This window comes from Chiloscyllium plagiosum, chromosome 32, assembly GCF_004010195.1.
Source record: "Chiloscyllium plagiosum isolate BGI_BamShark_2017 chromosome 32, ASM401019v2, whole genome shotgun sequence".
In the NCBI taxonomy this organism is placed as follows: domain Eukaryota; kingdom Metazoa; phylum Chordata; class Chondrichthyes; order Orectolobiformes; family Hemiscylliidae; genus Chiloscyllium; species Chiloscyllium plagiosum.
Window position 1 is genome coordinate 24,818,764 of NC_057741.1, and position 23,423 is coordinate 24,842,186.

The window sequence follows — 23,423 nt, forward strand, 5'->3', positions numbered from 1 at the left end:
TTCACTACAGTAGAGGAGTTCAAAACTAGAGGGCATATCACTAAGGTGAGAGGAGAAGGATTTTAAAAGGGACTTGAGGGGCAACCTTTTCATGCAGAGAGTGCATGCATTCATAATGTATGGAATGAACTGCTAGAGGAGGCAGTAGGTGAGGGTATAGTTATAACATTTAAAAGATATTTGGATAGATAGATGAATAGGAAAGATTCGGAGGGGTATGGGCCAAGCTCAGGCAAGGGGGACTAGTTTAGCTGGAGAACATGGTCACTATGGACTAATTGGACCAAAGGATGTGTATCCATGCTGAATGACTATGTTTCTATGATCACTGCTGGGACCTCTGTTGTTTGTAATACATGTAAATGACTTGGATGATGAGTAAATTTGCTGAAGACTTGACAGTTATTGAAGTTCTGAATAGTGAGGACGGTTATCAAAGGATATAGCAGGATATAGATCAGTTGGAAACTGGGGCTCAGAAATGGGAAATGGAGTTTAATCCAGACAAATGTGAGATGATGCACTTTAGGCGGTCAAACACAAGAGGAATGTATACAGTAAATGGCAGGACTCTTAGGAGCATTGATAGCCAGAGGGATCTTTGCTGTAAGTCCATAGCTTCCTGAAAGTGGTAACACAAGTGGATGAGATGTATGCTGAAAAGTGTGGTGCTGGAAAAGCGCAGCAGGCCAGGCAGCATCCAAGGAGCAGGAGAATCGATGTTTCGGGCATAAGCCCTTCTTCAGGATGATATGTATGGCATGCATGTCTTCAATGGTCAGAGTATTGATTATAAAACTTGACAAGTCATGTTGCAGCTATTTAAGACTTTAGTTAGACCACATTTGGAGTATTAATTGCAGTTCTGGTTGCCACACTGTAGGAAGGATGTGGAGGCTTTGGACAGGGTGCAGAAGAGATTTGCCAGGATGTTGCCTAGATTGGAGTGTACTAGCTATAAGGAAAGGTTGACAAGCAGTAGGCAGGAAGAACACAGCAAGCCAGGCAGCATCAGGAGGTGGAGAAGTCAACATTTTGGATGTAACCCTTCTTCAGGACTGGGGGTGGATGTAAGAGGAGCTACACATAAGGGGAGGTTGCGGGAGAGTTTTGAGTGGGGAGAGGGGGAGGTGGTCAGGTAAGCATAGCTGAACACAGATACAGGTAGAGGGTATGAACTAGTTGGTCGATGGGAGTTGGAAGGCAGGATCAATCATAGGAATTGAAGGCAGTGGGAGGGGCTCGAAAGGGAGTCAGGGATGGGAAGGGAGGTTATTTGAAATTGGAGAACTCAATGTTAAGTCCTCTGGGCTGTAGGCTGTCCAGGAAGATGCCACCTAAAGGAGAGGTTGGACAAACTTGGATTGTTTTCACTAGAGGGTCAGAGGCTGAGTGGCGACCCGATAGAAGTACATAAAATTATAAGAGGCATATATAGAGTCAGAGAATCAGAGAGATGTACAGCATGGAAACAGACCCTTCGGTCCAACTCATCCATGCCAACCAGATACCCCAACCTAATCTAGTCCCTTTTGCCAGCACTTAGCCCATATGCCTCTAAACCCTTCCTATTCATATACCCATCCAGATGCCTTTTAAATGTTGTAATTGTACCAGCCTCCACAACCACCTCTGGCAGCTCATTCCATATACGTGCCTCTGCGTGAAAAAGTTGCCCCTTAGGTCTCTTTTATATCTTTTCCCTCTCACCCTAAACCTACGCTCTGTAGTTCTGGAGTCCCCCACCCCAGGGAAAAGACATTGTCTATTTATCCTGTCCATGCCCCTCATGATTTTATAAACCTCTGTAAGGTCACCCCTCAGCAGTCTTTGTCCCAGGATGGAAATTTCAAATACTTCAGGGGAATAGGTTTAATGTGGGAAGGTTTTTTGCGCCAAAGGTGAAAGGTGCTTGACCCCGCCCCCCGAACAGCATGGCTCCGCCCTCCACACGGAACAGACCGGGTTAGCTGACCCCGCCCCCCAGACGTGTGGCCCCGCCCCCCGACAGCCTGACCCCGCCTACAGAGAACTCCTCGCCCCAAGGCAACTGGCCACGCCCCTAATTCTGATTGGTCCCACCTCCGACACGGCCCGGTTCCCCCGCGCCTGCGCAGTCCGGCTAGGCCGGCGCTGGGACGATGAGGCTCCGGTCTTCGCTGTTCGCTTGCTGCGGCCTCCTGGGACTTCTCTTCGGGATGGCCGTCTTCCTGCACGGATTCTTCCCCAGCCCGTTGAAGTCATTTGGATCCGCGAAAGCCAAGGTGTCGGAGATCCCGGGAGAGCCTGCGCTAGGTAACCCCGGTCTGCAGAGTGGGCCCGGCCGCAGGGATCGGTCCCACATACTCCCGCTCACTCGCCCTGAGCGCCGGCTTGGAAACCAGCCACTTCCCTGTCCCTGCACCAAGTGCCCTGCAATGCAGCCACTTCCCTGTCCCTGCACCCAATACCCTGCAATGAAGCCACTTCCCTGTCCCTACACCCAATACCCTGCAATGAAGCCACTTCCCTGTCCCTGCACCCAATACCCTGCAATGAAGCCACTCCCCTGTCCCTGCACCAAGTGCCCTGCAATGCAGCCACTTCCCTGTCCCTGCACCCAATACCCTGCAATGAAGCCACTTCCCTGTCCCTGCACCCAATACCCTGCAATGCAGCCACTTCCCTGTCCCTGCAATGAAGCCACTTCCCTGTCCCTGCACCAAGTGCCCTGCAATGAAACCACTTCCCTGTCCCTGCACCAAGTGCCCTGCAATGAAGCCACTTCCCTGTCCCTGCACCAAGTGTGCCCTGCAATGAAGCCACTTCCCTGTCCCTGCACCAAGTGCCATGCAATGAAGCCACTTCCTTGTCCCTGAACCCAATACCCTGCAATGAAGCCACTTGTGTGTCCCTGCACGAACTGCCCTGCAATGCAGCCACTTCCCTGTCCCTGCACCAAGTGCCCTGCAATGCAGCCACTTCCCTGTCCCTGCATGAAGTGCCCTGCAATGCAGCCACTTCCCTGTCCCTGCATGAAGTGCGCTGCAATGCAGCCACTTCCCTGTCCCTGCATGAAGTGCGCTGCAATGCAGCCACTTCCCTGTCCCTGCATGAAGTGCGCTGCAATGCAGCCACTTCCCTGTCCCTGCACCAAGTGCCCTGCAATGCAGCCACTTCCCTGTCCCTGCACCAAGTGCCCTGCAATGCAGCCACTTCCCTGTCCCTGCATGAAGTGCGCTGCAATGCAGCCACTTCCCTGTCCCTGCACCCAATGCCCTGCAATGCAGCCACTTCCCTATCCTTGCACCCAATACCCTGCAATACAGCCACTTCCCTGCCCCTGCACCCAATGGCCTGCAATGCAGCCACTTCCCTGCCCCTGCACCCAATGTCCTGCAATGCAGCCACTTCCCTGTCCCTGCATGAAGTGCGATGCAATGCAGCCACTTCCCTGTCCCTGCACCCAATACCCTGCAATGCTGCCACTTCCCTGTCCCTGCACCCAATACCCTGCAATGCAGCCACTTCCCTGTCCCTGCACCAAGTGCCCTGCAATGCTGCCACTTCCCTGTCCCTGCACCCAATGCCCTGCAATGCTGCTGCTTCCCTGTCTCCACCCACTGCCACTTGAGCATTAATTCCACACATGTGCTACTGAGGCCAATGCAGACAGTAACATAAGGCAGCGGCAAGGCTAGATCTGCCGCACTTTTTCTTCTACTGATACACAGGCCACTATTTCAGTGATAATAAGAACCGATGTACCATATGCTGCTTTGGTTCAACATCCCTGTGCAGTTCTTTGTGAGATGGCGGTTCTATGTATTAAAGCTTGAATTGCTTGGGCTAAATACCTCTGAGTTTCTGATACAGTCGATGAATCACTTGTTCTGTTTGATATTGTATCTGATTATTTCTTTACCTGTTTGATGGACAGCAGAACAAAGTAAATGTCTCGTTTCCTAATCTGTGTGCACCACTGTTTCACAGACAATAGAACAAAACGCCTAAATTGTAACATTTCTAAATGCTAACATATTTGAGTAGCACAGTAAACCCATTATATTTGGTGTTGAACTAATGGGGTAAGAAAGGTCGGCATTACTTTAGTGGTCATTTATATAGCTCGTCTCCCTATCCTTCAGCTTGTTGTTTTAGAGTTGTAAAAATTAACATTGTCCTTGTTCTTCATTATAAGTCAATAACTGAGTATTAAGTCTACCTGGCTTAAAATTGAGAATCAGCTTTTTAGATTTGAAAGTGTGGATGAACAGCACAATTACATTTCAGGCAAGTTGTGCTGTATGGTGGTTTACATTGCTTCAACAATTTGCATAAACATTTCAATATATTCAAAATTTTGAAGTACCACACTTTTGAGGCAAAGATGAACCGTTTAAAGGCCCGGTGAGTGTCACTCAGTGTTGTTATTTAATTTAGTACATTTGCTGCCTTTTTTTTGTTGCATTTCTACCCATTCAAATTGAGAGATTTATAAACACTTCTGTAATTTTGAATTTAGATCGAGGGTACATTATTTTAGCTGATACCTTTGGAGCATCCTTTAACATTATCTGTGCCTAGGACTGTGGAAAAGGGAAAATAATGGTGGTTTATGAAAAGAGGCAGTGATAATCTCATATTATAAGTCATCATTTTGACACAATTTGGAGATACAGGTGATACAAAATTGGAAACAATGGTAAGTAGGGAAAATACCACTGGTTGGAGACATACCTGGCACATAGCAAGATGGTCATGGTTGTTGGAGGTCAGGAGAAAGTGAGGATTGCAGATGCTGGAGATCATAATCAAAAACTGTGGCGCTAGAAAAGCACAGCGGGGCAGGAGACTGGTGTGTTGGGGGGGGGGGGGGCAGGTTGGCTGAGAGATAAATGGCGGGGTTGGGGCTGGAGGGAGGGGAAGGTAGCTAGGAAAGCCGATAGCTGGATGCAGGTTGGAGGTGATGATCGATCAGAATGGAGGGTGGAGCAGAATAGGTGGGGAGGAAGATGGGCAGGTGGGAGACGTTCAAGAAGGTGGTGCCGGGTTAGAGGTCAGTCATCTCAGCTCCAGGACATCTCTGCAGAAGTTCCTCATGGTAGTATCCTAGGCCCACTCATCTACAGCTGCTTCATCAATGACGTTCTGTCCACCTTAAGGTCAGAATGTGCAAACATTAGCAAATATTCCCAATGTTTAGCAACATCCGTGACTCCTCAGATATTGAAACAGTCCATGTATAAATGCAACAAGATCTGGACAATATTGGGTTGCCAGTGGCAAGTAACATTTGCACCACACAAATGCCAGGCAGTGACCATCTTCAATAAGGGAAAATCTAACCACTGCCCCTTGACATTCAATAGTGTTACCATTACTGAATCCCCACCATCAACATCATGCAGGTTACCATTGACCAGAAACATAACTCAGCTCACCATATGAATACAGTGGCTACCAGAGCTGTTAGAAGCTGGGAATACTGCAACAAGAAACTCACCACCTGACTCTCCAAAGCATATTTACCATCTACAAAGCACAAGTCAGGAGTTTAATAGAATTCTCCTCATTTGCCTGGACATACACAACTCTAATAATTCAAGAAACTTGATATTCAGGACAAAGCAGCCTGCTTGATCAGCACCATATCCACAAGTATCCACTCCCTCCACCAACAACAATCAGTAGCAGCAGTGTGCACTATCTACAAGATACACTGCAGAAATTCAACAGAGATCCTTAGCACCTTCCAAACCCACAACCACATCCATTTGGACAGACAAGGGCAACAGATACATTGGAACACCACTTCCTGCATGTTCCCCTCCAAACCACTCACCTTCCTAATTTGGAAATACATTGCTGTTTTTCCCTGCTGCTAGGTCAAAATTCTGGTATACCATCCCTAAGGGCATTGTGGGTCAACCTACAGCATGTTGACTACAGCAGTTCAAGAGGACGGTTGACCACCACCCTCTTGAGGGTAACTAGGAACAGGCAATAAATGTTGGCTCAGCCAGCGACACCCACAAGTGGATAAAAAAGGAGTATGCAATGACGCTTGAATTATATTGAAATGCAGAAATTTAATTCATATGATAGATGATGCCTGACAAAGCTCTTGAGATTCTTTAAGCTAACATCAGAAATAGTGCTATGAGGCAGCATGATGACTCAGTGGTTAGCACTGCTGCCTCATAGCACCAAGGTCCCAGGTTCGATTCCAACCTCTGGTGATTGTCTGTGTGGAGTTTGCACCTTCTCCCTGTGTCTGCGTGGGTTTCCTCCTGCAGTCCAAAGTTGTGCAGATTAGGTGAATTGGCCATGTTAAATTGCCTGTAGTGTTAGGTGCATTAGTCAGGGGTAAATGTAGGGTAATGGGTCTGGGTGGGTTGCTCTTTGGAGGGTCGGTGTGGGGCCAAAGGATCTGTTTCCACACTGTAGGGAATCTAATCTAAACTTGAGCCTATATCTTAATTGAACAAGCCTCATGTGGAGTAACTGAGCAGGGGCTTGAAAAGGATAGTCACAATTAGCAGCTATGTTTTACACTGTAGCTGAAAATACCAATTTACTTGTGAACAGTGCAAGGGATATCAAATTATTTTTAAGTTAAAATATGAATAAACTACCTGTTTGTTCTTTTGACTTAGGTCTTGCTTCAAACTGGACAAAACTGCCATCTCCGTTGTTTGGAAAGGTTGTTATTATGTTGGTGGATGCTCTGAGAGAAGACTTTGTGTTTGGACCAAAAGGACGACAGTTCATGCCATATACACGACATATGGTTGAACATGGTTCTTCTCTCAGCTTTATTGCTAAAGCTTGGCCGCCAACAGTCACAATGCCCAGAATTAAGGTAAGAATTGAAAAAGTTAATTTTCCTCTAATGTTGAATGATTTATCATTACATTGGGAATTTTATATTCTATATGTCTTGCCACAAAATTCGACTATTCCATTAGTTTTATTTGGGCCCCACATCACTTGCGGTGTGGCTTTTAATGTCTTATGAATCTGATGCCATATAGCTTAGCTGTCCCTAATTGAACGTGCAGTTTATCTTTTTTAATTTCAAACTCTAATTTATTCACTTTTCTATTTTTCCATAATTCTATCTGTCATTTTTTTGGTCTATTTCATGACAGTAATTCCTTGTTTAATATTGTTGCTGTGCTCCTGAAAAGTGTAACTTTAAGTGAAAGGTGAATTACATTTTCCCATTTTAACCATAGTAAATTTTGTTTGGATTCTGTTGGATCTTTACTATCTGAAAAAAATGTATTTTGTCTTATAGGTTTAAAGATATACCTGATATTTTGATAAATCAAATGACTTTAAAATAAAATAAAAAAGAAATACACTTATCTCTTAAGATGTTACCTTAAGAAATATACTTAGTTCTTGCTCACTGTTCTTTACCATTCCTGCTAACTGACCTTCCTGCTTCCCTTTCCCGAACACTCGCTGTGATTGTTGAGTGAGAGAGTCATAAAGCAGAGGAGGCCCCTCTAAAACTGCACCAATCAGGTCACACAACCCTATATCATGTTTGCTGTGGAACAACATTAATGCAAATATGAATTCCAGTCCCCTTTAAAAATCCACCATTACATCAAACTAACTTAAGCTGGGGCAACCTAAAGTGAGGAACTCTGTACCTCACATCGATCTCCTGGCAGTTTCCTTTCCTAATTGATGCATGACTGAGTGGTGTATAATGTTGAAAGAATATATTCTAATAGACTGGACAAATCAACGTATTCTGTTATTTTTTGAAATGTTGGGCTTTTGTCAGTTTTTGCCAGCTATCAATCCATGTTGCTTCAGTTGCGTGTTAATTATATCCTGGTTTTTATGAACTTAAGTACTACCTGTGATTGGCTGGCTGACTGTTAGATAACCAGCTGACTTATTCTTCTATTATGTTTTTTAACATGGGCGTTATACTGGCAACTCTTGAACTAAAAGATTCTGGTTCATTCGGAGCTGTAAGAGAAACTGGTATTATTTTTCAACTTTGAATATTTTATACAATAGGATTTGAAAACTAATGCTGTACTTTGGACATATTTATTGAAATGCATGAAATAGTCCAGTGTTTATCTGTGAACTGTATGGGTCTGTTTAGGCAATGATGACTGGCAGAATTCCTGGATTTATTGATGTCGTCATGAACTTGAATTCTCCTACTCTGCTGGAAGACAATCTGATCTGGCAGGTAAAAAGTGCTGGAAAAAGAATCATGTTCTACGGTGATGACACTTGGATTCGACTGTTTCCAGATCACTTTGTAGAATATGATGGGACTACTTCTTTCTTTGTGTCTGATTATACTGAGGTAAGTAAACTTTCGACACGTTTTGTGTTGGACCAAATGTGGGTGATTTTTGTCCGAATGTTTGAGGCCTGTCCAGATATTTTGGATATCAAGGCCTCAATATAACCAATTCAATTCACTGTGCAAATTGATTTTTATCAGAGAAAGGAAGCAAAAAATGCTTGTGCATGTGTTTAAATGGAGCAAGAGGCTAAACAGTGTTTCTTTGATTAATGTGAAATAAATTCCCATTTAAAGCAGTTGGTTCTGATCAAATGGAGCTTTTACAGGAGCTGGAATGGTAACACAATAAGGAGATCAAGGTAACCTCAGGAGCAGTCAGGGAAAGTCTTCTTAGAAAGATGTTCCATCCTGTCTTCCCAACCCCTTCAATGTTTATTTTCAGCCCAAAGGAAAGATTGAAACTTAATGCTGCATAAAACCAAAATTTAAACTTAAACATTTTAAAATATCAATTTCCTTTTAGTTTTAAGCTACCAACAGTTTTACTTTTGCAAAAGCATCACTTGGGAAAGATCAAAAAGCTTGACCAGAATCTGAAGTTTAGTTACAGAGCCTCCGATTTGTAATTGATGCATGATTGGGTGTTGTACGTGTTTAATCTTCAACATATATTAGAAAAATTGAAATGGCAGATGTAACTGGGTGATTGAAATTGGCAAACCTTCTCAGAACAATACATTCTGCATCCAGCTGGGGACAAGTATGTGTAATGAGACAGGACTAATTAATGAGTTCATAGTGAAGGATCCCCCAGGTAAGAATAATTACAACACAGTTTCATGTTCATTTTAAGAGTGAGAAATGTGGATCTAAAATTTAGTTTATTAAACTTAAATGCATGCAAATATCAAGATGTGCAGAGTTGGTTTGTGAGTCAGGAAAAATGGTTAAAATTTCACATAATAGTGAGACAGTAGCAGACAAAGGAACAGGAGTAGGCCATTGACCCTTCAAGCTTGCTGCATTACTCAATCACATCATGGATGAACTGGGTATGGTCTCCTCTCCCCTTTCCTGTGTGCAGCCTTATGACCCTTGACTGTCAAAAATGTATCTATCTTGGCCTTCGTTGCTTTCTGTGAAAGGGAAACCTACTCTGTAATGACCCTATAAGAGTTAGCATTTCTCATCATCTATGTTTTAAAAGGGAGAACTATTATTCTTAATGTATGCCCCCTAGTTTGAGCTCCCCATATAAGGAGACCTCCTCTTGGTATCTACCTAATGTAGTTCCCTCCCGACTTTGTATGTTTCAGTAAGATCACTTCTCATTCTTCTACGTTCCACAGGACAAAGGCCTAGTTTGTTCAACCTTTCACATGGTAGCCATTTAAGCCAGGGGTGAATTGATTGAACCATCTCCAAACTGCTTCTGAGGTAGTTATATCTTTATCAAAAAAACCAAAACTCGAAATAATACTTTAGATGCAGTCTAACCAACTGCCTGTGTGGCTGCAGTTGTCTACTTTTATATTCCATTCCATTTGCAATAAACATTGGTATTACCTTTGTCTTCCTAATCACTTGTTGTACTGTACATTAACTTGCTGTAATTCTTGTACCAGAACACTAAAGTTTCTATCTATTTACATAACATACTGTTTTTCTAATCTTGCTGCCAAAATGGACAAGTTCACATTTTCCCATGTTGTACTCCATCTGCCAGTTATTTTCCATTCCTAATGACTTAACCTGTCTTAACATCCCTTTGCAGACTCTCTACTTCCTCTTGCGGTCTTCCTTCCTAAACTATGTTAACTGATTTCTCTCCACTGATGCTGCCAGACCTGCTGAGCTTTCCTAGTAATTTCTCTTTTTGTTCCTACCTTCCCTGGTGTCATTGGTAAATGTAGCAAGCATAAATCAGTCTGCCTTTCCAAGTGATTGATGTAGATTCTAAATAGTTCAGAAGCCAACAGTGACCTTTGCGATACTCCCAATAGTTACAACTCACCAACCCAAAAAGCAATCTATTTATCCCGACTTACTGCAACCTGTTAACTAACCACTTTGTTAACCATGCAATATGTTACCCCTACACTGTGTTCCCTTTTCATGTACAACAAAACCATGTGCTCTTGTACAGCAACATTGAAGAAGCTATTTCATGACTCTCAACAAAGATGTATTCCGCTGAGAAAGAAAGACTCTGAGAGGATACACCATTTAGGGCTAATTAAGCTTTTAAGGGTAGTATCATGCTGAAAGAAAAGATGTACTGCAAAGATTAATGGTAGCCATGAAGATTGGGAACATTGTAGAAACCACCAAAGGATGGCTAAAAATATAATAAAGGGGGAGAAATTCGAGTTGTGAGGAAAAATAAAAAGTAGTATAAAAAACATATAGTTGAAATCTTTATAAGTGGAGTTAAACTAAGCATCTTAGAGGGTGATACTGCAGAATTAATAATGGCAAACCAGCAAATGTCAGAGGCTTTTTTTTTATAGATATTTTTATTAGAAATTTAACATTTTTACAAGTTTACAAAAATAAACAAAACTCTCAGATATAAACAGGCTTTGACCAAGTATTTTGTCTGTCTTCAAGGAGAAGTCACAAGAAGTAAAATAAAAACAGAAAACAAAAAGGAGCATGGAATTTAAACCAATTACGATCTCCAGTGAAAACATACAAGGAAACTAATGGGATGGAAGACCGGCAATTCCCTGAATCTGATAGCCTGAATCTCAGGCTCTTAAAAGAATTGGCTTTAGAAGTAGTGGAAGGGTGGTTATCATCTTCCAAAATTCCCCAGGTTCTGTACAGGTCACTACAGTTTGACTGTAGAAAGGAGGGCAACAGCAATCAGGAAACATTAACATCTGTTATTGGGAAAATTAAGAATCCATTTTTGTAGAGGTAATAGCTGGATATTTTCAAAATCAAAATGGAATTGGGCAGAGCTGATGTGGTTTTGTGAAAGGAAAGTCAGATTTGACAAAGTTGTTTCTTGAGGATGTACCAAACAGGGTGGATAAAGAGGAACCAGTGAATGTAGTGCATTTGGAGAACCAAAAAAGCAATACAGGTAGTAGGTGCCAAAAGTAAGAGTAAATGTTTTGGGTGTGATGTATTAGTGTGGATTGAGGATTGGCTAACTAACAGGAAACAGAGTCCGGTTATTTTCAGGTTTGCAAGCTGTAACTAATAGGAGAAAGTGAGGACTGCAGATGCTGGAGATCAGAGCTGAAAATGTGTTGCTGGAAAAGCGCAGCAGGTCAGGCAGCATCCAAGGAGCAGGAGAATCGACGTTTCGGGCATGAGCTCTTCTTCAGGAAGAAGGGCTCATGCCCGAAACGTCGATTCTCCTGCTCTTTGAATGCTGCCTGACCTGCTGCACTTTTCCAGCAACACATTTCAAGCTGTAATTAATGGAGCACAACAGGAATCGGTCTGGGTACTCGACTATTCACGGTCTATGTTAATAAATCTGGCGTAGGGACTAACTATTGTAGCTGAAATTGCCTATGATACAAAGATAAGTAGAAAGCGGGTTCTGAGGCGGAACGACATCTGCTAAGCAATGTACATAACTTAAATGAGTAGGCAAAAATTTGGCAGATGTATTGAGAGAAATTATGAACTTATCTTCTTTGGTAGGAAGATTAAAAAAGCTGAATATTATTTAATTAGAGAGAGACTGCATAATGCATTAGTACAGAGGGCTTGGGTGGCCTTGTACATAAATCACAAAAAGTTAGGTACAGCAGGTACACGCAGATACAGCAAGTAATTAATAAGACAAATTGAAATTTTTGGCCTTTATTGTAAAGTGGATGGAGTATAAAAGTAGGGAACCCTTGTAACAGCTGTGCTGAACATTGGTGAGACTGGACCTGGAGTACTGTGTACCATATTGGTCTTGTTATTTTAGGAGGGACATTCTTGCATTTGAAGTAATTCAGAAAAGATTTACTAGGCTGGTTCTTGGGATGAGGGGACTGTTTTACGAAATATTATTTTGTTGAACCTACACTAATTGGGGTTTAAAAGATTTAGTAGGTACCTTATTTTAGCTTGTATGATTTTGCAGAGCTTGACAGTTTAGATACAGCAAGGTGTTTTCTGATGTGGGGAATCTGGCACTTTGGGCCCAGTTACTAAAATTTAACACAGAGGAGGTGTTTTATCTCTGAGAGTCATTAAATTTTGGAATTGCCTTTCGCAGAGAATGATGGAGGCTGTATCATTGACTGAGTTAGACATATTTCTGAATGGCAAGGGTGCTGAGGGTTTTGGGCGCAAGACAAGCAGAAAAGTGACCTAAGGCCATATTCAGATCAGCCGTGATCCTATCGAATGTTGGAGCAAGTTAAATGGACCGAATGGCCTCTTCCCACTCCTATATTTAATAAGCATATTCATGAAAATATTAAATTGATGTGTATTTCTAGGAGAGTTTTTCCAGAATCTTCGTGAACACAGATCACTGTACAAACCCCACAAAAATATTTCAATTGATCATTGATCCCATTGCTGTTTATTGGATATTGTGTAAATTGGCTGCCACATTTGAGTTGATGGCATATGTTTGTACTTCTAAAATAATTAATTGGTTGTAAAGCATCCTCAGGATGCGAAAATGTATAAATTAGCTCTCTTCATGCAAACTCATGTCCTTGTTTCATTGATTATTAGAAAAATAATTGTGTTCAGATGTTTAGTACAAAAGTTCTTTTGATGTAGATGTTTCCATCTTGTGGAAAACAGGTTTCATCCTGTAGTCCCAGAAAAAGTGAAGACTTTTAATTTCTCTCGGCTAAACAATAGGTGTAGATGTATACTACTATATTGACTGTTATTGCAGATTGTGACTTTCCATTACCGATGCATTTTTTCTTAACAGGTGGATCATAATGTAACACGCCATCTGGACAATGTATTAAAAAGAAGTGACTGGGATTTATTAATTTTGCATTACCTTGGATTAGATCATATTGGTCATCTGGCTGGACCAGATAGTCACCTGGTTGGACCAAAACTCAGTGAAATGGATAACATTGTTCAGAAGATTCACATGGAACTACTGTCCAAGGTTTGTACAAGTAAACTTTTCACTCATGTTATAATGGCTAGTGGAATGTTGACCTTTATAGAATCATACACCATGGAAACAGACCCTTCGGTCCAACCCGTCCCTACCGAACATAATCCCAAACTAAACTAGTCCCACCTGCCTGCTCCTGGCCCATATCCCTCCAAACCTTTCCTATTCATGTACTTATCCAAATGTCTTTTAAATGTTATAATTCTGCCCACATTCTCAGGACGTTCATTCCACACGCGAACCACCCTCTATGTAAAAAAATTTGCCTTCCATATCTTTTTAAATCGCTCTCTTCCCACCTTATAAAGGCGTCCCTTAGTCTTGAAATCTCCCATCCAAGGGAAAGGACACCTATCATTAACCATATCTATATTCCTCATGATTTTGTAAACTTATATAAGGTTGCCCCTCAACTTGTATTTCTCCAGTGAAATAAGTGGCAACCTATCTAGCCTTTCCTTACAACTCAACTCTTCCATACCCAGCAACATCCTGGTAAATCTCTTCTGAACCCTCTCCAGCTTAATAATACCTTTCCTTTAAATGTGCGACCAGAACTGGAAAGGGAATTTTGAATTCGGAAATGAGAATGTGGTCCTTCAGTTGCAAAGAATTTTGGCCAGAGCTAAACTGGAGTACTGTGTTCAATTTTGCAAACCAAACATCTAGAAAGATGTGTTAATTCTGGAGGTTGAACTGTGCAGATTCACCAAGAAGTTACTAATACTTTTGAAGAGTTATTAATGTTCAGTCCTCCTTAGTTACTGTTTCATCATTTTCCTTCTAGCTTTTATCCTTTTCCTCCCATCCTACAGTTCTCTTTTCTTCACTAAATCTGTTCTGTAAAGGAACAAAGAAAATTTACAGCCCAGGAACAGGCCCTTCGTCCTTCCAAGCCTGAGCCAATCCAAATCTACTATCTAAACCTGTCGCCCAGTTCCTAAGCATCTTCCCTAGTTTTTGATGATATGGAAGTGCCGGTGTTGGACTGGGGTGGACAAAGTTAAAAATCTCACAACACCAGGTTATAGTCCAACAGGTTTATTTGGAAGCACTAACTTTCAGAGCATTGCTCCTTCTTTAGGTAACTAGTGAGGCAGGATCAGAGGACACAGAATTTATAGTAAATCACGTAGAAAGACTTAACAGCAATCTAGGTTTGTTCAATACATCACATCAGTTGCATGACACTTTGATCTTTCACTATAAATTCTGTGTCCCATGCTCCTGCTCCACTGACTACCTGACGAAGGAGCTGCGCTTCAAAAGCATATACTTCCAAAAAACCTGTTGGATTATAACCTGATGTTGTGTGATTCCTAGATGTGAGCCTGTAGTAAAGAATACTGCATTAATGAAAATTCAAGTTAAAGAACATATTTCTACTTGGAAATGTTAGGAATATTGCATGTTTTTACATTTTAAAAAATATATTTGAAATGTGTTGCAAATTATACCCTGTGTTTTGGTATAAAGTTTGTCTTTTTGTTTTGAATGGTAATTTGCAGCAAGGTGAAACGACTCTGACTAGTTTATTGATATTGTGCGGAGATCATGGAATGTCAGACACAGGTAGTCATGGAGGAGCTTCAAGTCATGAAGTGAACACTCCATTGGTTCTTCTCAGTCCTGCTTTCAGCAAGAAAGGTGAGGATCAGGAAACCGCTTTGAATGAACACTGTAACAATTCTGTTGTCTGATGTGTTTGATTATTTTAGATCTTTTGCTGCTAAGCCTTTCGAGTATTTCTGTTTTAATTTTATAATTCCAACTTTTCTTGATTAAATCATCCTAATTATATTCAAGCCATGACTGTTGCTTAGCTCTGTGGAAATTTTAAATGAATGTAAAACATTACAACTTAATTAGAAAGATCAAAAAATAGTTGTAAATAATTTTCAATTTTGACTTCTCCATCACCAATCCTTTCTGTTTAACTGCTTACTGATTTTGAAAACATTTCGCTAAATGAAGATGTAAGTTGTCTATTTATTGCATCAAATCAGGGAAGTAACACTCCGATTAATGCTGATATTGATGAATTGAGGCCAGTTTTGTGTTAAAAGCAGATACCTGTTGGACTGCCTAAATTCATGTTACTTAGACCATTTAAGTTTATGTAGTTTGAGAGGAAACGTTTATCCAACATTGTGGATTGCATTTGAACCCAGTGGCAAAAGCAATATTTTAACACATTATCAACTTCTTTTTCTCTGTTTCTGTCCTATTAACTGCCTTCACCCTTAATTTATTCTTGCGTTAGTACAGTAATTATCTTGGAAAGTGTGAAGTGAAGGAGTTTCTTCAAGACACTGAATATTGCCTGCCCACATGGAGCAACCAGTTACATCTCTTCTGTATTGAATTATATGTAATTCAGATTGCATGTGGGATGATAAGATAAATTATTCTTTTGAAACAGCATCTGTATTTAATTAGTTTACTAACTTGGAGTGGGAAGTTGAACCCACATACTTTGGATTCAGAAGAGAGTGCAGTGTTGATGTCATTGCACTGTTTAAGTGTGGGAGGACAGAAATCCAGAAGAACATTGTACGTAGGAGAGAAGTAAAGCAGCCATTTGCAATACAGCTTGCACTGTATTCGAGCCATCTTCAGTTAGCTAAACTTAACCACGTTATTAGTAGTACTGTACTACAATGTTGATTTTGAGCCCCTTATCATTTTGACAATGGATTGACAATAAGTTCAGCCTCAAGACTATTTTTAATAAGATCAAATCAAAACACGTTTATTAAGTTTTCAGGTAAGCTATAGCAATGAACACAGGTAGTGATTTATAGTATAACGTCGACTATACACTTCCTATATTTCCTGTACTATGACTGGATGGCGATTACATAATGACTTTTCTTTTTAGATCTTTTGGTCCACAAGCTCCTTTATTTTTTGAAAAAATAAATAGGGACCTGTGGATGCTGTAAATCAGAAACAAAATTGGAAGTTGCTGGAAACGCTCAGCAGGTCTGGCAACATCTGTGAAGAGAAATCAGAGTTAATATTTCATACCCTGAGGAAGGGTCACCGGACCCAAAATGTTAACTCTGATTTCTCTTCACAGATTCTGCCAGATCCACTGAGCTTTTCCAGCAAATTCTGTTTTTGTTCCTTTATTTTTCTGTCTGTCTGTCTTTCTCTCTCTCTCTAGTCTACATATCCTTCTGTTCCTAACCTGTCAAAGTTACGTAATACCCTTCGTATTTATTACTGTATCAAGGGTTTACATCATGCTTTCTTAACCCACAGACCGACTCACCTAAAGTCCATTCTTGCACCAGTTTCTCATAGACAGCATTCAAGATCTGAGGACTGGGGTTAGGGATAAGACAATTTTTTTAAAAACTCGGGCAGCACGGTGGCTTAGTGGTTAGCACTGCTGCCTCACAGCACCAAGAACCCGGGTTCGATTCCAGCCTCGGGCGATTGTCTGTGTGGAGTTTGCATATTCTCCTCGTGTCTGCGTGGGTTTTGCTCAGCTTTCCTCCCACAATCCAAAAATGTGCAACTTAGGTGAATTGACCATGCTAAATAGCCCATTGTGCAGGTTATTAGTCAGGGGTAAATGTAGGGGAATGGGTCTGGGTGGGTTACTCTTTGGAGGATCGGTGTGGACTCGTTTGGTTGAAGGGCCTGTTTCCATACTGTAGGGATTTTAATTCTGACTCTTGGCTTTTGGCTAGTATATGCAGCAAAACTTGTCATGACCTCCTAAAATCTCTCTGTCTTGATATATTTTCTATACTGTGTTTTACTTCTAGGTTTTCCTACTTGATTATATAAGTATTTATGAAAATTAAATTTTAATTTCTATTTATAAAATTATATTTTAACAGTTAGTATTCTGGTTGATAACTTATAATCTTGCAGGGAAACAAAACGCAAAAAGTTAATAAGTTTGCAAGCACCCACATTTAGTACCATTTAGAATTATCATTGTCCTGCTTGGTGTCATGGCGCAAATGATCTATAGAAAGTATTCCCCATTTTGTGTCATTCAACTATAGAAAATTCCTGCTTCCAGGATGTCTCTAGCTCTTAATAACGAAACAAGGTTATCATTGACAGCTATGTTCCAGCATACAGGTAGAATACACATCCATTATGGAATGACTTGGAATATCGTTAAAGAAGACCATGTTACATAATATTAAAATTAATAATAAAATAAAATAAAAACTGCAGATGCTGGATATCTGAAACAAAAACAGAAATTGCTGGTAGCATCTGTGAGTAGAAAGCAGAGTTAACGTTTCAAGTCTGGTGATGCTTCACCAGTTCTTAGAATCCCCACAGTGTGGAAACAGGCCATTTGGCCCAACAAGTCCACACCGACCCCTCTGAAAAGCAACTCACCCAGACCCATGCCCCTACCCTATATTTAACCCTGACTAATTCACCTAACCTACACATCCCTGAACACTATGGGCAATTTAGCATGGCCAAGTCACCTGACCAACACATTCCCCTACCCTATATTTAACCCTGACTAATGTACCTAACACTATGGGCAATTTAGCCCGGCAAATGCGCTTGATCTTTGGGTTGTGGGAGGAAACCGGAGCACCCGGAGGAAACCCACACTGACACGGGGAGAATGTGCAAACTCCACACAGACAGTCACCTAAGGCGGGATTCAAACCCGGGTCCCTGACACAGTGAGGCAGCAGTGCTAACCACTGAGCCACCGTGCCACCCATAGATCTGATGAAAAGTTTGTTTTTGTTTCATTACATTAACTTAGTTACAAATATATTGCTGCTGAGACTTTTAACCAGGTCTGTTACATGTGAACAGCTTTGGCCAAGGACTCGTATAACGTCGATCTTTTTTGTTTTGAAAAAACTGGCACTGATTACTAATTCATCGTAAATTGTAAGCCTGGCTCTTGAAAATTCTCATGTGTTTTTGTAGGCCAGAATATGATGCATTTTAAGTGGAACTCTGCTATTACCTTTTCCTCGTTGGGAATTAAATTATCTAGAGTTAATACGTTTTGTCTGATGTTAAATTTTCAGATACTATAATTATTCAATTTCATTCTCTAACTTACAGATTCATTCACTGTTTCTGAATATGTTGAGCAGACAGACCTCACCTCCACTTTGGCGTTAGGACTGGGTTTGCCTATTCCAAGGAACAATTTGGGGTGTCTTATCCTAAGGGTACTTGAGGAAAGGTCTTTAAGGGAACAGTTTAGATATTTGCATCTTAATGGATACCAACTTAGTAAGCTGGTTCAAGAAAGTATTCCTACATATGAAAAAGGTAAGGTCAGACCAGCATCACACTGAATTTTGAAAGATTTCATGTCAATTTCTAAAGGTAAGAAGCAATTCTTGAGATTTGTTTAAAAACTGCTAGAGATGTTGAGTATTTGTCATAAGCATTTGCCAGCTCACTTTACTGTCATGTGTTTTAATATTGTCAGACCAAAAATCGAATTTTTCTTAGAGAGCTTAGAAAATATTCCCCTTCATTTTGTCCTGATAGTCAGTTTTGGAAAATAAAGTGCTTTTGGCTCTTTAAGGCACATACACAGTGAGATTTTTAAGATTTCTACCATCACAGTATGTTGACCTCTGGCACACACTATGCACCTTCAAGCCTCCTTGTTCCAAGTTTATTCAAATTGAATCACATGCAAAGCCCTGTTGTTATCTACCCTCAATGGGGGAATGTCAGAATAGTTTATAAAGTTACCCACCCTTCCAATTATTGCACTTGTGACTATTCTCAGCTAACTAAGTGCCCTTTGGCCATCACACCCAATGACCTATGTTAGCTTCTTTCCTACTAGAAACTTGAATTGAACATTTCCAATTTCCATTGCCTCAACAGATTGCTAATCTCTAACTCCAAAAGCTCTACAACACTTCAGCTTTACATTTCTCCAACCCTGACCTTTTGTATTTCCAATTTTATTGGCAGCCATGTTGTCTAGGTTCTGCAGTTCATTTTCTACATTTCTTGCTGCCTTGCTACCTTATTTCAGATGCTTCTTAAAATTTACTTCTTTGACTAAGCTTTTAGTTCCTGCCTTCACATCTGGATATGTGTAAGATTTCATCTGATAATTCTCCCGTGAAGAATCTTGCGGTGTTTTACTATGTTCAAATCACCTCATTTATAGGTTTTCAAAAAGATTTTGGTGGTAAGCCACAGGACCTTGACTGTATTCATCCTAGGCTTGTGAAATAGCCAGAAAAGTAAGAGAGGCTCTCAGTGCCATTTTTAAATATATGAACTAGGTTGGTAAGAGCAAATTATGTAAGAAGGGGAAGAGCATAAACTAAAACCAAACAAGACTCACATTTATATAGTGCCTTTCATGACCACAGGGCTTACAGCCAATTAAGTAGTTTATGATGTGTAGTCACTGCTGTAAAGTAGGAAATGCGACAGCTAATTTATGTACTGTAAACGCTCACAGACCACAATGGAGTAACGGCCAGAAATATTGGCCAGAACACTGGTGTTAATTCCCCTGGTCTTATTTGAAAATCTTTCACATGCACCTGATGTAAGCAGGTGGGGAGCTTTGGTTTAGCACCTCATCCAAAAGATGGCATCAGAAACAGTCCAGCATTCACTCAGTACAAAGTACTCAGTATCCAGTCTCTTGACTTGGTACTTTTTGCATTGGAATCAGATGTGAAACTGGAACAAATGGTTCAGAGGTAAGAGTGCTACCAATTAAGTTCAGCTATAAATTGTATAATAATGAACTAGTCAGTTGTGGATAAACATTTGAAATCCATGATTTAAGGATTGTTAGTGTGAAGCTACCTTGATGTGGCACTTCTAAATACTAAGTTGTATTTAGCAAATTAATACTTATTGATTGAATTCTGGATAGATAGATAGATGGATGGAGTGCAGTAGGTTTTCAAATGTGTTTTATAAGGTGTCCCACAGGAACTTTTTAGAAAACTTTAGATTTCTGGAATAAAAGGAAATGAAATACTATAATTGTTTGATTAATGGACAACAAAGATTTATTTGTATCATGAGCTTGGGCATGTGCCTGCTTTAAAGTAAAGATACATCACCTTCCTAAAGCTACCTTCAGGCTTGCTAGCTGTAAAACGTTTCATGTTCCTGAGAGGATCGGAATGGTTTGCCCTTCTTTGGCCACAGCTGATTATTATAGGGAATAGAATGTTGAATGCTTTCATTGTAATAATTTCCCTCAGACTAACTAAGTTGTTATTTACAGATGTTGGGTACAAACTATTTGGAATAGCACAAAAATCTCATGGTTCCTGGATAAAACTTTACTTCGAAGGTAATACTTCAGAGACTCTCGCAAACCTAGGAAAGAAGGTATTGAGGCAGTATTTGGATGCCTTGAAGTTAATGAGTTCCTCACTTTCCAAAATTGTGGCACAGTATGATATGTACTCCATGATTATGGGCACGATTATTGTGCTGGAGGTAGGAACTTTTGCACATTGATTTATTTTCTCTTCCCTTTTCCATATTTGGGTATTTACAATTTTATACTGTATAGAGAGGACAGTGACAAAGCAATTGGATTGCAATGCAACTATTTTACAGGTACACAGTGCATACACATATTCTCTGCTTGAGTGCATCACTCACCATGTTAGTAAAAGCCACTTTGTAAATATCCAGGATGCACTGCTGAACAAAGCATTAGGGCTTTATATTTATGTAGAAGGGTCTGTTTATGGGTTCTTCTGCAATGTTTAATTGCAAAGTACACATGGCGAAGCACTTCTTCAAAGTCTCAATAATTTATTATTTCGGTTTCATGAATGGAAAAGTTCAGACTACATCTTGATGAAGAGAGGGTTAAGTGGAGATTCATTGTAGTTGTGAGAATAATGATGGTAGTTACAATTATGATAAGTTGTTGTAGATGTGGGGAAACTAGTTGCACAAGCAGAGGGTGGGTAACTAGAAGGCACAAGTTTAAGGTATTGGCAACGGACTGGTAATCATTTTTTGTACAACAAGCTGTAACAATCTGGAATACATCACCTGAAAGAATGAAGGCGGCACAGTGGCTCATTGGTTAGCACTACTGCTTCACAGCACCCGAGACCCAGGTTCAATTCCAACCTCGAGCAACTCCCTGTGTCTGTGTGGGTTTCCTCCAGATGCTCCAGTTTCCTTCCACGGTCCAAAGATGTGCAGGTTAGGTGGATTAGCCATGCTAAATTGCCCACAGTGTCCAGGGATGTGTAGGTTAGATGGATTAGCCATGGGAAATGCAGGATTATAGGGAAAGGGAACTGAGTCTGGGTAGGATGTTTTTCAGGGAGGTCAGTGTGGACTCGATGGGCCAAATGGCCTACTTCCACACTGTTGGGATTCTACATAAAAAAAACTTCCAGAAGGAAACCAGATGCATGTTTGAAAAGGAAAACTCTTGCAAGCCTTTGAAGAGAAAAGTAAATAATGGCACTAATTGGGCCTTGTGTGAACCCAGCCATCCAGATTTAGCAGATTAGACTGACCCTGGGGACTCTGCACTTTGATTCTGTCCTTTCCACAGGGTGTAAGTTGTTTCTGAATAATGAGCAGGAATAGGAATCCATGAAAGTACACCCCTCGTTATCAGCCACGGGCAGTGAGGTTAACTCCTAATTCCTATTCAATTACAAAAAGGACAATAAAACTAAATGGGTCTTTTCTAATTGGGTTCGCTGTGTGGAATTGTCATCCTGTTCCTGCCTCATCGAAACAAAACTCTCAGAGAAACAGTATGGCTTTACCTCCTTCATCTTTATTCCGGGCCCTAGAGGGAGAGACAATAATCGCCCATGTGCACAGAGACATGAGATCTTAGTTTTCTCTTGAACAGCAGATTTTTAAGGAAATATATAGTTACTTACAGGGAGCAGCTTCCAAGTAAGGCAACATCTAAATTGACTGGGTGACCGTTTACAATCAGCGATCATCAACACTGGCGTTATACAAGCCATCTGGCGTTATACAATGGATGTTCTTAACCTTGTTAACTGGCTTCACATTATGCATGCTTTTTTCGCCTTGTTAATTGGCTTTACATAATGAATGCTTTTTCACCTTGTTAACTCACCACCTTTGCCTCCAGCACTTCATTGTTTACTGCAAGTTCTTATCTGATCCAAGTCTTGCTAGCTGAGCCTTTGTTTCATAAAACCCAAAAATTAACTCTTTCCCTACCTGCTCATACCTTATACACTTTCTCAGAATGAACTGCCAGAGGTAGTGGTAGATACAGTTACAACATTTAAAATACATTTGGACACGTACACGAATAGGAAAGGTTTAGAGCGATATGGGCCAAATGCAAGCAAGTGGGACCAGTTTAGTTTAGGAAACTTGGTTAGCGAGGATGAGTTGGACTGAAGGGTCTGTTTCTTTGCTATATGACTTTATGACAGGGACATGAGATCGCTTTGGCATATAGAATTAAAGAGAATTCAAAGGGGTTTTACAAATATATTAAGGACAAAAGGGTAACTAGGGAGAGAATAGGGCCCCTCAAAGATCAGCAAGGCAGCCTTTGTGTGGAGCCACAGAAAATGGGGGAGATACTAAATGAATATTTTGCATCAGTATTTACTGTGGAAAAGGATATGGAAGATATAGACTGTAGGGAAATAGATGGTGACATCTTGCAAAATGACCAGATTACAGAGGAGGAAGTGCTGGATGTCTTGAAACAGTTAAAGGTGGATAAATCCCCAGGACCTGATCAGGACCCGAGAACTCTGTGGGAAGCTAGAGAAGTGACTGCTGGGCCTCTTGCTGAGATATTTGTATCATCGATAGTCACAGATGAGGTGCCGGAAGACTGGAGGTTGGCAAACATGGTGCCACTGTTTAAGAAGGGCGATAAAGACAAGCCAGGGAACTATAGACCAGTGAGCCTGAAGTCAGCGGTGAGCAAGTTGTTGGAGGGAATCCTGAGGGACAGGATGTACATGCATTTGGAAAGGCAAGGACTGATTCGGGACAGTCAAAATGGCTTTGTGCATGGGAAATCATGTCTCACAAACTTGATTGAGT

The 23,423-nt window shown here is 40.9% G+C and overlaps 1 protein-coding gene across 6 annotated transcripts in view; it reads left to right on the forward strand.

Annotated features, from left to right (window-relative positions):
- Window positions 1–2,101: 2,101 nt before the first annotated feature.
- The window catches only part of pigg (phosphatidylinositol glycan anchor biosynthesis class G), a 37,100-nt gene continuing 15,778 nt past the window's right edge, over window positions 2,102–23,423 (forward strand). For 2 of the 6 annotated variants that reach the window (XR_006309076.1, XM_043674251.1), the window contains exons 1-7: window positions 2,102–2,295; window positions 6,639–6,844; window positions 8,117–8,326; window positions 13,179–13,367; window positions 14,888–15,026; window positions 18,453–18,665; window positions 20,617–20,834. Coding sequence is in view for 5 of the 6 variants with exons in the window: in XM_043674251.1 (XP_043530186.1) it covers window positions 2,142–2,295; window positions 6,639–6,844; window positions 8,117–8,326; window positions 13,179–13,367; window positions 14,888–15,026; window positions 18,453–18,665; window positions 20,617–20,834 (1,329 nt within the window). In the remaining variant the exon portion in view is untranslated. Of the gene's footprint in view, window positions 2,296–6,638; window positions 6,845–8,116; window positions 8,327–13,178; window positions 13,368–14,887; window positions 15,027–18,452; window positions 18,666–20,064; window positions 20,078–20,616; window positions 20,835–23,423 lie in introns of those variants that run through there. The other 4 variants (XM_043674253.1, XM_043674249.1, XM_043674250.1 and 1 more) reach the window with 4 other exon arrangements.